At 37.1% G+C, this 15,434-nt stretch overlaps 1 protein-coding gene across 10 annotated transcripts in view; it reads left to right on the plus strand.

The window, feature by feature from the left end:
• Positions 1-15,434, plus strand: part of DENND4C (DENN domain containing 4C) — a 229,387-nt gene that overhangs the window by 188,654 nt on the left and 25,299 nt on the right. For 7 of the 10 annotated variants that reach the window (XM_054256518.2, XM_054256532.2, XM_054256524.2 and 4 more), the window contains 6 exons: positions 2,357-2,485; positions 3,989-4,133; positions 4,397-4,543; positions 8,693-8,815; positions 9,998-10,144; positions 13,702-14,867. In XM_054256518.2, the coding sequence (XP_054112493.2) occupies positions 2,357-2,485; positions 3,989-4,133; positions 4,397-4,543; positions 8,693-8,815; positions 9,998-10,144; positions 13,702-14,867 (1,857 nt within the window). The remainder of the gene's footprint in view (positions 1-2,356; positions 2,486-3,988; positions 4,134-4,396; positions 4,544-8,692; positions 8,816-9,997; positions 10,145-13,701; positions 14,868-15,434) is intronic. The other 3 variants (XM_054256520.2, XM_078369899.1, XM_035306434.3) reach the window with 1 other exon arrangement.

Here is a 15,434-nt window from a genome sequence, read left to right on the forward strand (position 1 = left end):
AGTGCTGGGATTACAGGTGTGAGCCACCACAGCCGACCGTGTTTGTTTATTTTTAAAGAGATGGGATCACGTTTCTCTCTTGCCCAGGCTGGAGTGCAGTTTTGTGATCATGGCTCACTGCAGCCTCGAACTCCTGGGCTCAAGCAATTCTCCCACCTGTCTCCGGAGTAGCTAGGACTGCAGGCATACAGTCTTGCACCTCGCCTGGCATATGGTTTTTCTTTTTTTTAATTTTTTCTTTCAAGGGATGGAATCTCACTTTGTTGCCCAGGCTGGTCTTGAACTCCTGGCTCTTGAACCCCCACCTTGGCCTCCCAAAGTGCTGGGATTACAGGCATGAGCTGCTGTGGCTGGCTTCATTTTATTCTTAATATAACTTTATTGGGAAGGAGATAGGGAATAGGCTTTTAGTAAGTGGCTCTCCACTTAAGACCTGTGTCTTAGGGTTAGTTATTTAGTCTGTTTTAGAGACAGGGTCATGTACTGTTGCCCATGCTGGAGTGCAGTGGCGCTATCAGAGCTCCCTGCAGCCTTGAACTTCTGGGCTCAAGTGATCCTCCCACTCAGCCTCCCAAGTAGCTGGAACTACAGGTGCACATCACCACGTCTGACTAATTTTTTTAGTTTTATTTTTTGTAGAAATGGGGTCTTGATGTGTTTCCTGGGCTGGTCTCAAACTTATGGCCTTAAGCCATCCTTCTGCTTGACCTCCTAAAGTGCTGAGATTATCGATGTGAACCGTTGCACCTGGCCTGTAGAACGTATTTGTGTTTTGGATTATCTATTTGAAAATGTAACTTTGAACTTCTCAACTTCGACACTATTGATATTTTGGCCCACATAATTGTTTATTTTAGGAGTCTGTCTTGTACATTGTGTAGGATGTTTAGCAGCATCCTTGGCATCTACCTACTAGATGCCTCTCTTTCCCTGCACAGATCATGACAATAAAAAATATTCCCTTGGAGAGCACAATTGCTCCTGGAGAACCACCGAGGTAGGTAATAATAGTACCTTCATCATAGTCTGAAGGTTAAATCAGTTAATATACTTAAAGTGCCTGGTTGGTTTATAGAAGCACTCAGTGAATGATGTACTAGACATTTTCATGCATTTTTCTCTCAAGCCTCAGAAACCATCCTAAGAAGTACATACTGATATTATCCAGTTAATGGTTGACGAAACTGAGGCACTTACTTAGCTTTTTCTCATGCTGTTTTTCCTTTTAAAAATTATTTTTTATGTTAAAATAACTATAAACTATTTTGAACTAGATCAGAATTAAAAATGAAAAGTCTTTGCTAATAATGTTACAGTATATTTAACTTTGTTCTTATTCTTTTAAAGACAAGTCTTGTTTGTTCTATAGGCATTTTGGAGATAAGTTTTTAATTCCTTTGGCATTGAATGGAAAGCATAGTTATTGGGGAGAGAGAGACTTTATACTTGATTTTGTTTATTTTTTTGAGACAGTCTTACTCTTTTCCCTCAGGAAAAGACTAAAATTGCAATCTTGGCTCACTGCAACCTCTTTCTCCTAGGTTCTAGCGATTCTCCTGCCTCAGCCTCCCGAGTACCTGGGATTACAGGCCTGTGCCACCATGCTTGGCTAATTTTTGTTTTTGTTTTGTAGAGATGGGATTTCACCATGTTGGCCAGGCTGGTCTCAAACTCCTGACCTCAGGTGATTTGCCCACCTTGGCCTCCAAAAGTTCTGGGATTACAGATGTGAGCCACCGCTGCCGGCCTCTATACTTGATTTTAAAAATGAATTCCCTCTCAAATTTACGAAGAGTAATAGAGTAGCTTTAGTTACTCAAACAAATGGGACATGGACAAATACGTCTTATATGAAATAGTTAATAATGATACTTGCATTAATGAATAGTTGTGGTTTTTTTTTTTCTTTTGAGATGGAGTCTCAAAAAAAACTCCTGTCATCCAGGCTGGAGTGCAATGGTGTGATGTGGGCTCCTTGCAACCTCCACTTCCTGGGTTAAAGTGATTCTCGTGCCTCAGCCTCCCAAGTAGCTGTGATTATAGGCATGCACCTCCCTGCCCATCTAATTTTTGTACTGTTAGTAGAGATGAGGTTCTACCATGTTGGCCAGGTTGGTCTCGAAGTCCTGACCTCAGGTCATCTGCCCACCTTGGCTCCCTAAGTGCAGTGAGGCATGAGCCATTGCACCCAGCCTGAATGGTCTTAAAAATAATTTGCTAAGATGGTCAAATCAGAACAGAGGATAAAATAATGCTTAATAACTTCATGAAAAGAATTCAGTAAAATTTCTACAATTCACAGATAGAGTGGTATGCTAATTGCTGACAATTCAATTTTTTTTGTTGTTGTTGTTAGGTGTGCTATCGAGTAGTAATGCAGCTTTGTGGACTTTGGGGTCATCCTGTTTTAGCAGTGAGAGTCTTATTTGAAATGAAAACTGCTAGGATAAAGCCTAATGCTATTACTTATGGTTATTATAATAAGGTAAGTAGGATCAACATTAGGCAATATGTGCTGCTATTAAGAATGATAATTTTGTATACCTTTTGTTATTTATGAAATTCCTGTTAAAAGAGGTTTTGGGATATAATTCTTGTTTAAAAATTGATAAAATGTATGTATATTTATCATGTACAATATGATGTTTTGAGGTATGTATATTGTGGAATGGATCAATCAGGCTATTAAGTAATTAACATATGCCTTACTTCACATACTTACCATTTTTTTGTGGTGAGAACACTTGTAGTCTCTTAGCAATTTTCAAAATACAATACATTGTTATTAACTGTAGTCCTCATGTTGTTCAACAGATCTCTTGACTTTATTTCTAGTATCTAACTGAAATTTTGTATCTTTTTACCAACATCTTCCAGTCCCCTGTTTCCCGTCACCTCTCAGAGCCCCTGGTAACCAGTTCTACTCTCTAAGTTTTATGGGTTTCACTTTATTGGATCTCACATATATGTGAGATCATGCAGTATTTGTCTTTCTGTGCCTGGCTTATTTCACTTGCCGTCATGTCCTCTGGGATCGTTCATATTGTCACAAATGACAGGATTTCCTTTTTTTATTTCAGACTGAATAATATTTCATTGTGTATATATACCACAGTTTCTTCATCCATTCATACATTGATGAACACTTAGGATGATTCCATATTTTTGTTATTATGAATAATGCTGCAGTAAATATGAGGAGTACAGATCTCTTGAGTGTACTGATTTCATTTCTTTTGCATATCTATACCCAGTAGTAGGATTGCTGGATGATATGGTAGTTCTAGTTTTAATTTTTTGAGGAAACGCCAAACTATTTGTGAGGAATCTTTTTAATGGCTTACTAATTTGCATTTCCACTGAGTGTGTAAGTGTTCTTTTCTCCACATCCTTTTTTTTTTTTTTTGGAGCAGAGTTTCACCCTTCTTGCGCAGACTGAAGTGCAGTGGTATGATCTCGGCTCACTACAACCTCTACCTCCTGGGTTCAAACGTTTCTCCTGCCTCAGCCTCCCGAGTAGCTGGGATTACAGGCATGCGCCATTACGCCCAGCTAATTTTGTATTTTTAGTAAAGATGGGGGTTTTTTCCTGTTGGTCAGGCTGGTCTGGAACTCTCAACCTCAGGTGATCCGCATGCTTCTGCCTCCCTAAGTGCTGGGATTGCAGGCATGAGCCAACATGCCCAGCTCTTCACATCCTTAATCAACATCTTTTGTTTTTTTGACAATAATGATTCTAACAAGTATTAGATGATAAGATATCTCATTGTAGTCTTAATTTGTGTTTCTCTGATGTTTAGTAATGTTTAGCATTTTTTCATATACCTCTTGACTAGTATAACTTTATATTTTTGTGTGTGTGTGTGTATATATGTATGTGTGTGTGTACATATATATGTATATACACACACACACATCTATGCATGTATGTATTTTTAAAATCGCATCTTGCTAATGAACATTCTTTTTACCCTTATTTTACCTTTAGGTAGTTTTGGAGAGCCCGTGGCCTAGCAGTACCCGCAGTGGTATCTTCTTATGGACGAAGGTACGGAATGTGGTACGTGGCTTGGCACAGTTTAGGCAACCACTTAAAAAGACTGTGCAAAAATCACAGGTCTCCTCAATATCAGGTAATACATGTGATTAGAAGTATACTTTCTTCCTGAACCATGAGCTTTATAGGCATATGAATTTTTAGCTTTGTGAAGTAGAAAACTTAAATTGTGGTAGACATTTTCATATACAATTAAAGACATTACCTTAGTCCAAAATTTTTTTTTTCCAGAAATTTAGAAAGTGTTCTGCGACTATAAGTGAACCATGGGTCATTCATGTTTAGTTTAAGAAATTATCAATGCATGAGTTATTGAACTGCTATTGTCCTTAACTTTAGCTCCTCAGAATATCACAGGTGGAAGTGATGGAGACACAGTGAGCCACGGTAGCGTGGATAGTTCTAATGATGCTAATAATGGGAAGCACACAGTCTTCGTCAGAGATTTAATCAGGCTTGAGTCCGTTGATAATCACTCTAGCACAGGTACTAAAATACAGATTTTACTAACTCTTCACTTACTCTCATGTTTAATCTTTCCTTTTTCAAAAAACTTCTTCCCTTCTTGAGTTTGTGTGACATGAATACTTTAAAAGTACTAGAAGCACTTTACTTTTAGTACTTTAAAACTAGAAGAGGAGCAATACAAGTCTGCAGATCACTTTTTTTAATTTCCTATAGTACAGAATTAGTATGGTAGTTCTGTGCACAGTGCTCTAGCATGATGCTTCTTTGTATTTGTTCATCATTAATTTGTGAATGTGTATGCTATAATTAGGAATTGTGAGCTAAGGAACTTCAAAATTAGTGACACAACTTGCAAATCTTTTTTTAATTAAATAGAAAATATATCTTAAAACTTTATGAATACTAAAAAGGGAAGGAAGGAATTGACACCATGAAGAAAAGCATTCTCTTTAAGTTACATTTTTATAGATCTGAGAGCTACTGAAGCTGCTTTTATGTACATAGCCATGGGAGTAAGCCCTGTCCTCTGAAGTTAGAAATAAGTATAATTAAAGTAGCACATTGTGCAGATATATGTGTGTTGCACATCCTTCTTCTTGTGTTGTTTTTTTTGTTGTGGTTGTTTTTAATATTTCAAGCCTTCCTTTACAAAAGAATTCTGGGTCTAATTCCTGTGCTTCTGAACTTGTCTCCATGACTGAAGTTTCCTTTTCTCTGCTCTTTGTTGCTTTGCTTTTTGCTCTGTGCTGTTTCTTGGTGCTGCATTTGTCCTTGGCTGTCATGGTGTGGGGTGCAGACAGACTTGTATGACGTGAAGCTATGGATACACGTGTGCATTAATTCTACCCTTGACTGTTAACCACATCAGGTAATTTCCCATTTATTAGGTTAAATTTTGCTGACATGCAAGGGTGGGGGAAAGACTTTCATTGTATTTTAAGTATTGTTATGAGTGGTAAACAGTTTGCATTTTCTTGCTTTTTCTCCTTCAGATAAATGTAATTATATAAAGACTCTATTGAAAATATCAAACTAACTTTCTTTTTTAATGGTCCGTTTACAAAGCATATTTTTTATCTTATTTGAAGATATGCCTTTCTAAAATTCTTATTTTGAGGTTGGTTTGTAGCATCATTGTGACAAATAGTGTTAAAAGCATTGGAGAATTAATTGTTTCCACTGTTGAGGTGGTGTGGTTCTTTCCAAAACTGTTCTACTGAATTATTATGTTAAAACAACCTTCCCATAATTACAGGAGCATATGTAAATAACTGAAAGTCAACAGAAAGCTGTACATTACAATTCTGTTTGTAATAAACTTCCTCAGTTTGCCATCATGTTTGTATATTATATTAACAAATAATAATTTTTATAAAACATTTATTTTAAAGCTACTTATTTTATTTCCTCTAGCATTTTTTTGCTAATACTTGTAGAGGAAATGAGATTCATGTATAAAAAAACAAAAAAAATTTTTTTTGTTGTGAAACCAGTTTACCAGGAATAGTGATAGTAATACATAAATACCTTCCCCCATTCCTTCAGATTTTTAAGTTTATCTCATTATAGAGGCAATTTACTCCTTTAATGGAAATACCAGTCTCCTAGTAATCCTGAGTAATTGATACAAAGACTTCAATAGTTGGGTGAGAACCTTCAGGTTCCCCTTATATATTTTAGCTGCATTTCAAATGACTGAATTCCACATACTGAATTGGCAGTAGTGGTGTGTCTCTGTAGAACTTCTCATGATGCCATTTGAATCTTTTGGAGTCTTCAGCCCAGGTGCTTAAGTTGCTCATTTCATTAAGGATTATCTTATGAAATCTTTCCACTTGGTACCTGATACAGAGTCACTTAGCAGTTAGGGGCATGTTTGGTTTTAATCTACCCAGGTCCCAGCCTAGTGTTTATTTCATATAGCCAGACTTTTTGAGGGAGCCAGTAAAAAAGTGACTGAAGTTAGTCATTCTAAGTAATAGTATTTAAAGACATTTAAATCTTTTGTTTATGACAAACCCAGTCTGAGTGGCAGTGTAATAAGTGATGGAAAATGGAGGTACTGTGTATGTTATTTTATGTGCCTTTTATTGACATCTTTATGCTGATTTGTCTAGTACCTGATCTTAGTTTTGATTTTAAATGATGGAACTTTAAAGTCAAAACAGACTTTTAAAATATTTGAAATAATTTCAAACTTAGAGAAAATTTGCAAGAATAATACAGAAAACTCTCATATTTTATCTAGATTCACTGCTTTTTAGTTTGCCACATTTGCTTTGTTATTTTGATTCTTTATGCATATACATACCATTTCTTTTTCCTAAATCGTATGAGCAGGGTACATACATCTTCCCCTTTTACCTCTTACTATTTCAGTGGTGTTTTCTCTTATATATAATCACACTTCAGTTACCAAATTCAAGAAAACATTGATATACTACTTTATAGTTTATATTCTAAGTTTGTCCGTTGTCCTAATGTTAAATTACCAAAATGGTAATTTAACTCCCTTTCTTTAGTCTTCCTTAACTGGGCACAGTTCCTTAGCCTTTTAAAAAATCTTTTATGACCTTGGCCTTTTTGAAGAATTCGTTTTAATTATTTTGTGAAATCTTCTTTAATTTGGGTATGTCTGCTGTTTCCTAGTGATTAGGTTATACATCCATAGGTTTGCTACATAAATAATGTTGAATCCTTCTCAGGTTATCACATCCTACAGGCACACACAGTCTGTCAGACCATCCATCATCAGTGATACTAATTTGGATCACCTAGTCTCACTATTGTCTGGTTTCTCTGTAGATAGTTACTATAATATTTTTTCCCTCTCAGATGAAAAGCTATTTTTGAAAGGACACTCTGTGAAAATGTGCTAATATCCTTTCTCTTGACACTTTCTCTTTTAAATTTGGCATCCATTGATGATGCTTGCCTGAACCAGTCATTACTATGATGACTAAAAGTGGTGATTTTTGCCAACTCTTGTCACTCCTTTAGAAGATGATATTCTAGTATATAGAAAATTCTCCATTCTCTATTTTTTTTCTTATTTATTATGAGTACAGACTCCTGGATTCCTATTTTATTCATTGAAGTGTAATTCACTACTGTCCTTATTTGATCTTCAGACTATCCCTGTGTTGGCCAGTGGGAGCTCCTATAAGCTGGTTTTTATGTCCATTAGATATTCTCCCATCATGTTCCTGAGCACTACCTTTTTGGCACAACAGACTGTTCTAGCTAAATCTTGTACTTTCTCTATCTGAGCTCTAGAATCAGCCATTTCTTCAGGGATCCCTGGTTCTTTTTTATGGGGACTAGATTTTGGAAGCTAAGATTTCAGCTCGCTGTTACCATGGTGTTACTCCTTCTAAACTTTTTTCCTAAGATAGAAAAGATGTGTACTGTACATAAAAAATAAGTTCAGAATTGTTACACTCATTTCTCTGTGAAAAACAAACCTACTAGGCAGTTCAGGATTTGATGATTACTCCTAGGCTTAGGGTAAATATTCAAAATAATGTGTTCAAAAGTTACTTGTATTTGCCCTCCCCTGGCCCTTTGAGTGTGGTTATTCATGTGATATACAGTTGACCTCATTTGCTTCTGTTTGCATTCAGTTGTACCCCCTTTATCTTACTGATTTTGTTTTTTTTAACATGCAGAAGTATATTACATCTGCAAAGATAAAAGCAATACCATAGCCATACATAGAGAACTTTTCTCCTTCTTTATTCATTGCATCTTATTTCCCCCCAACCCTGGTAGGTAACCATCTTTACTGTTTTCTAGTTTATTTGTTCTGCATTTATTTTTTGCAAAAGGAAGCAGATATATGTGTTTTTCATTCTTACACAGAAGGTAGCATTCTGTAGACACTCTCCAAAAGAGACTTTTCCAAACATCTTGTCTAAATCTTTTTAATTTACAGATGAAAAAATTAAGATTTAGTGCTTCCCAATGTGTTTAGTCTTTGATGTTCCTGTTTCTACTGTTCTTTGGTGCTTATCATTTTTAAAATGTTCTATGTGCCTTGTGTGCTTTCTGGTCTTCTTTTTCTCTAACTTTAATGGTGTAGATCAGTGGAATTTTCTTTTGATATTTTATATATCAATTATAAGTATATGAAAACATTTATATGTAAGCCTGCATTCTTTTTAACAGGTGGTCAGTCTGACCAAGGATATGGGTCTAAGGATGAACTTATAAAGGATGATGCAGAAATTCATATGCCTGAAGAACAAGCAGCAAAAGAATTGATAACTAAAACAGAAATGCAAACAGAAGGTTAAATACTGATATTTATGAACTTTACTTAGAATAATACCTGTATTATTAATAATTAAAAGTTCATCTTAGTTGATAGCTTTGATGATTATTTTCACAAATGTGAGGTCTGGCTCTTAAGATGCTACATTACTATTATATAAGGTAGATTTTGGTAGTCTCTGAAGTTTAAGAGACCTTTATTTCTTTCTTTATGTTTTTTTCTTAGAGACAGGATCTTGCTCTGTTGCCCAGGTTGAGTGCAGTGGCAAAACATGGCTTACTGCAGCCCTGATCTCCTGGCCTCATAGGATCCTCCTGCCTCAGCCACCTGTCAGCTGGGACCACAGGTGCTTGCCTGACTAATTTTTTAATTTTTTGTAGAGAAAAGGTCTCGCCATGTTGCCCAGGCTGCTCTTGACTTCCTGAGCTCAAGTGATCTTCCCATCTTTGCCTCCCAGAGTGCTGGGATTACAGGTGTGGGTCATCACACCTGGCCATAAGAGACCGTTAGAGACTCTGTAGGTCAGCCCTTAATTTTGCAGGAAAGTATGACCCATTGAGGCATTTGCGAGAATTACATAGCTACTTTTGACAGAACCAGGACTAAATTTTGAGTCAACAAAACTTCTATTTTAGTGCCCTTTTTAATTTAAAAATGCTCTTTCACTAGCAGTCCTTCAAATATATAAGTGGATAGTTTTCATTCATGGGTTAAAAATAGTCTATGGTTTTCCCAGTTTTTATAGGACTCATTAAGGTAGAGATAATTTGTTGTAATCGTTTTATGAAAATATAGAGGAATATTTTGACTTATAGAATAAGAAGCTCTTCCTCATCGCTTTCACAAAAGTGCACTTTCTTTGATGTTACTTATTTTATGCTCCAGAATTGTGGAGGAGCAAGCCCCTTTCCTACTGGCCAAGTGATGAGAAGGAGAACTGAAGGCCAGAGATACTTAATTGATTCACTAAAGAACATTCATGTTAGGATTATTGAATGCCAAAACAAAGCATTTATTTCAGTTAATACTGGCAGCATTTATGGCATAAAATAAACCAGATACAGTCTATTTTACTTTGTGTCTGAAGTAAAATGACACACTATTGAAGAAAAATACATATACTATATAAAAGTTAATATATGGTTTCTGTTTAATATTGGCAAAAGTAGGAATGATAACATCCAAATATTTTTTTCCAGAGGTGTGTGATGCCTCTGCTATTGTGGCAAAACATTCACAACCGAGTCCAGAGCCTCACAGTCCTACTGAACCTCCTGCATGGGGCAGCAGTATTGTGAAAGTTCCATCTGGTATATTTGATATCAACAGCAGGAAATGTAGCACTGGTGAGTCTTTACATTTTGGTTGTTAAATACTTAAAATATACTTCTATAGACACATGTGTCTTAAATGACATCAAATTGTTTACTTAGTTTAATGAACATGCTAAAGAGCCAGAAGGGACTTTCGAATTCTATAAATAGGCTAAAGAAATTGAAAATATTTTTACTTAAAGGTGTTTGATTTTTAAAAGGAGTATTTGGTGTATTTACTTGTTATTTGGAATACCCTTTCCTGTTGTGGTGACTGTTCTCCATTTGGCTACTCTTTCTCATTGTAGATAATGAGAGAGTGTACTTACAGGGCTTCCTGTGTGCATCAAGGGCAGAGAGGCAGTGATGTGATCAAATCCCAGAGGGCTTATGAATGGCAGGCTAATTCCTATCAGTGCAGGGAAGTGGAAGACAAAGATTCACATCATTTCCCCTCTACACAGATATGCCAGTGGGGCTTTAGTTTTGGCCATTTTTATAGGTACCACAAGCCACTTCTTATTTGTGATTGTTTATAATAAATAACTGGGTGCATGACTCCCTTGAATCTGAGTTTTCTACTTTCATTTATGTTGTAGGCCTCCCAAGACTCTTATGGCACACATATAAGTATATGATTGTTGGTTTTTTTTTTGAGATGGAATCTTACTCTGTCGCCCAGGCTGGAGTGCAGTGGTGGGATCTCAGCTCACTACAGCCTCAGCCTCCCAAGTAGCTGGGATTACAGACACCGCCACCACGCCTGGCTAATTTTTGTATTTTTAGTAGAGACAGGGTTTCACCATTCTGGCCAGGCTGGTCTTGAATTCCTGACCTCCTGATCTGCCCACCTCAGTTTCCCAGAGTGCTGGGATTACAGGTGTGAGCCACCATGCCTGGCCTCTAAATATATGGTTTTAAAAGACAATGAAATTGACCTACATCCTTTGCCATTCATTAGTGGTGGCTACAGTTCACTTTTCTAAACTTGACTCTCTTGTCTGAAAACGTATTCTGTAAAGTCATATTGTATGACTTTACAGAAATTAGTTCAGCTTCTTAAACCAATGTAAAAGTACTCTTTGTTCTTAAAGTGTTTTCTCTTTGTATTTACTGTAACTCCAAGTTTCACTCACTACTTTTTTGGGTAGTGCTCAAGAGATGGGGCTAGAGGTTTTTTGAGAAAATAATTGAAAAACACATTGCAGATCCCATTTTCCCAACCTCTTGATAGCAAAGATGTTGGGGAAATGGAGTGAAGAGTTTTCTTCATCACAGGCTTAGAATCCTCTAAGAATATTGAACTGGACATGGTCTGTGGACTTTTGTGTTACTTTCCCTTTTAACTTACCTTATTTTCATGTTAAGAATGAAGGGCGAGGATAGTGGGACTTTTATCAATATAGCGAATATTTTTTAAATTGAACAAAATGTGCTGTTAAATTCCTTGAAATACTATGAAAACCAATAATATTTGCAGATTTGTTTCTCAAATATTGAGAACAGCTTTTAAAGCAGGTACATATTTTGAGTTGTAAAATAGGTTAGTTTAATTCCCATGAAGGCTTAAAAAGAATATCTCTAAATGCTTATTCTGATTAATTGATATATATATGATTATTAGTACTAACTTGAAAGATTAAAAAGAACCTTGAAATCAATCTTGAAGTTTAAAAGATTTTATCTAAGACAGTTTTTTTCCTTGAAGTTCCCAGACATTATGCTTTTTAACACAACAAATGATGTGACTACAGTAAAAGGCACTGGATAAAAAGAAAACAAAGGAAAGTAAACACAAATGAGAATCCTAAATATGAATTTTTCAGGCTGCTACACAGTTTTCGAGACAGGGTCTCACTGTGTCACTTAGGCTGGAGTATAGTGGCGCAGTCATGTCTCACTGTAGCCTCGACTTCCTGGGCTCAAGCCATCGAGGATTCTCCTGCCTCAGTCCCCCAAGTAGCTGGGATTACAGGTGAGTGCCACCACGCCTGGCTAATTTTTGTATTTTTTTGTGGAGGCAGGGTTTCACCATTTTGCCCAGGCTGGTCTTGAGCTCCTGAGCTCAGGTGATCCACCTGCCTCAGCTTCCTAAATTGCTGGGATTACAGATGTGAACCACTGGGCCTGGCCTGACCCTAACTTAAAAAAAAAGAAAGAAAGAAATCTATTTCTTATAGTTCCAGGGGCTGTAAAGTCCAGGCTTAGGGTGTTAGCATGGTGAGTTCTGCAGAGGGCCCTCTTCCAGGTTGCAGACTGCTAGCTTCTTACTGTATCCTCTCATAGCAGAGAAGGAGAGAGCGCTCAGGGTTTTCTTCTATAAGGGTTCTAATCTCATTCATCAGGGTTCCACTTTCATGATCAAATTATCTTTCAAAGGTCCTGTCTCCTAATAACTATCATGTTGGGGATTAGGATTTCAACATGTGGATTTTGGGGGACACAAACAGTCAGTCCATAACAGGTAGACTTAAGTTCTAATAATGATTCAAATAGGAAATAATAGCTTTTGGTCTTGGAGTGAAACAAATTACATGGTAGCAAAGAGCAGAAGATTGCTTGCTTCTTCCAAAGCTTAGGGCAGCTACTGTGGCCACCAGCATGTTTTTGCTTTACCTGATCAAATAAGACTGACTTCTGTGAAGGCTGAGATTATTTCTGTTTTATTTGCTTTTGTATTCTTAGCACCTCATATAGTGGATATTAGTAGGTGTTTAGATATTTGTTAAAGAAGTGGATATATCTGAATAATTTTTTAACCACTCAGATTTTATCAGTCTTTTTTTTTTTTTTTTTTTTTTTGTGGAGGCGGAGTCTCATACTGTCGCTGTCATCTGGGCTGGAGTGCCGTGGCATAATCTCAGTTTACTGCAACCTCTGCCTCCTGGGTTCAAGTGATTCTCCTGCCTCAGCCTCCTGAGTAGCTGGGATTACAGGCGCCTGCCACCAGGCCCAGCTAATTTTTTGTATTTTTATTAGAGATGGGGTTTCACCATGTTGGCCAGGCCAGTCTCAAACTTCTGACCTCCTGATTTGCCTGCCTCAGCCTCCAAAAGTGCTGGGATTACAGGCGTGATCTACCACACCCAGCCAACTTTCTTAGAATTTGCTAGCGCTAAGCATTCCATTCCGGATTCTTTTACTTTACAGCAGTAAGGCTCTGAGTATAGCAAATATACAGTTCCTCTATGATTACAAATTTGCTTTTTGCAGAGTAGATTCCTGGCAAGTATTTGTTGAATGGATACAAAACTAAGATGGAAGAGATTCTTTCTTTTTCTGTATTTTAGTGAACAACACAGACACCTCCATCTATCATATATTGCATGATTTGTTTTTTTAAATGGGTGTTTATATACATGCAGGATGAAAGACAGGTTATACATTAAAATGTTATACCAGGGAGGCAGGTTTAAATAGCTTTTCCAGGGTACTTTTTTAAAAAAACCTTCTTTATAGCCTCTAAATTTTCTGGGTCTTTTATTCTTTGTATATGTCACATTTGTAATCAGGAAAACAGTAAACATTTTAATAAAAGTTAACTTGGAAAATAGAGATTCATTGTTCAATATTTTTACTTTCCCTTTTAGGTAGTATATCAAATGTGCTGTTTTCTACTCAAGATCCAGTGGAAGATGCAGTCTTTGGTGAAGCTACTAATCTCAAGAAGAATGGAGATAGAGCAGAAAAAAGACAAAAGCATTTTCCTGTGAGGAGTTGTAGTTTTAGTTCTGAAAGTCGAGCAGGAATGTTGCTTAAGAAGAGTAGTTTGGATTTGAATTCAAGTGAAATGGCTAATATGATGGGAGCAGATGCCAAGATTCTCACAGCAGCAGTGACATGCCCTAAGACTTCTCCACTTCATATTGCAAGAACCCATAGCTTTGAGAATGTTAGCTATCACCTCCCTGATAGTAGGACTTGCGTGTCTGAAAGCACTTGGAATCCTGGGCAGAGATCATCTCCAGTGCCAGAGATGCTTGAGGAAAGCCAAGAACTCCTTGAGCCTGTGGTTGATAACATAGCTAAAACTACTGCAACAGAGGATACATATGAGAGTCTACTAAGTGATAGTACCAGTAATCAGTCCAGAGACTTGAAAATAGGATCCAGAGATCTGAAGAATAAGAGAGGTAGTTTATATGGTATTGCTAAGGCGGTTGAGAGGGAAGATGTTGAAACCGGTCTAGATCCTTTGTCTCTTTTAGCCACTGAATATACAGGGGAAAAAACTCCTGATTCCGAAGATAAGTTGTTTTCTCCAGTTATTGCACGTAATCTGGCTGATGAAATAGAAAGCTATATGAACCTAAAAAGTCCCCTAGGTAGTAAATCTTCTAGTATGGAATTACATGGAGAGGAAAACAGAGAGTCTGGCATGACTACTGCATTTATTCATGCTCTAGAGAGGAGATCAAGCCTACCTTTAGATCATGGTTCACCAGCACAGGAAAATCCTGAAAGTGAAAAGAGCTCACCTGCAGTGTCCAGGTCTAAAACTTTTGCTGGGCGTTTCAAGCAGCAAACCCCCTCTCGAACTCATAAAGAACATTCAACTTCTTTGTCAGCGCTGGTGCGTTCTTCGCCGCATGGCTCACTGGGTTCTGTAGTAAATTCTTTGTCAGGATTAAAGCTAGATAATATACTCTCAGGGCCCAAGATAGATGTCCTAAAATCTGGCATGAAACAAGCAGCGACAGTAGCCAGTAAGATGTGGGTAGCTGTTGCATCTGCCTACAGCTACTCAGATGATGAGGTAAGAAAGCTTGATGTGTGTAGTCTGTCTGCTATTGGAATGTTTATAATATTTTTCTAGAAATATATGTATTATTATTAAGAGATTTCTGTGCCCAGGCTGGAGTGCAGTGGCGTGATCTTAGCTTACTTGCAAACTCCATTTCCTAGGTTTGAGTGATTCTCCTGCCTTACCCTCCTGAGTAGCTGGGACTACAGGTGTGTGCCACCAAGCCTGGCTAATTTTTATATTTTTAGTAGAGACAAAGTTTTGCCATGTTGGCCAGGCTGGTCTTAAACTCCTGACCTCAGGTGATCCACCCTTATCAGCCTCCCAAAGTGCTGGGATTATTGGCATGAGCCACTGTTCCCGGCTGATTTCTGATTTTGGTTTTTATATTTTGTGTAGTCTATCTGATACTGGAATGTCTGTATATCTTTTTAAAAATATGTGAGGGATTATTAATAGAGTTCTGGTAACTTTGGTTTTCATATTTTAAAATTATGCATATTTGGTTTCTTTCTTGAAGTAACTTGAACATACATGTAAAGAAGTTAATAATGTAGAAATAGAATATCAGGACTACTT

This window comes from Callithrix jacchus, chromosome 1, assembly GCF_049354715.1.
Source record: "Callithrix jacchus isolate 240 chromosome 1, calJac240_pri, whole genome shotgun sequence".
Lineage (NCBI taxonomy): Eukaryota > Metazoa > Chordata > Mammalia > Primates > Cebidae > Callithrix > Callithrix jacchus.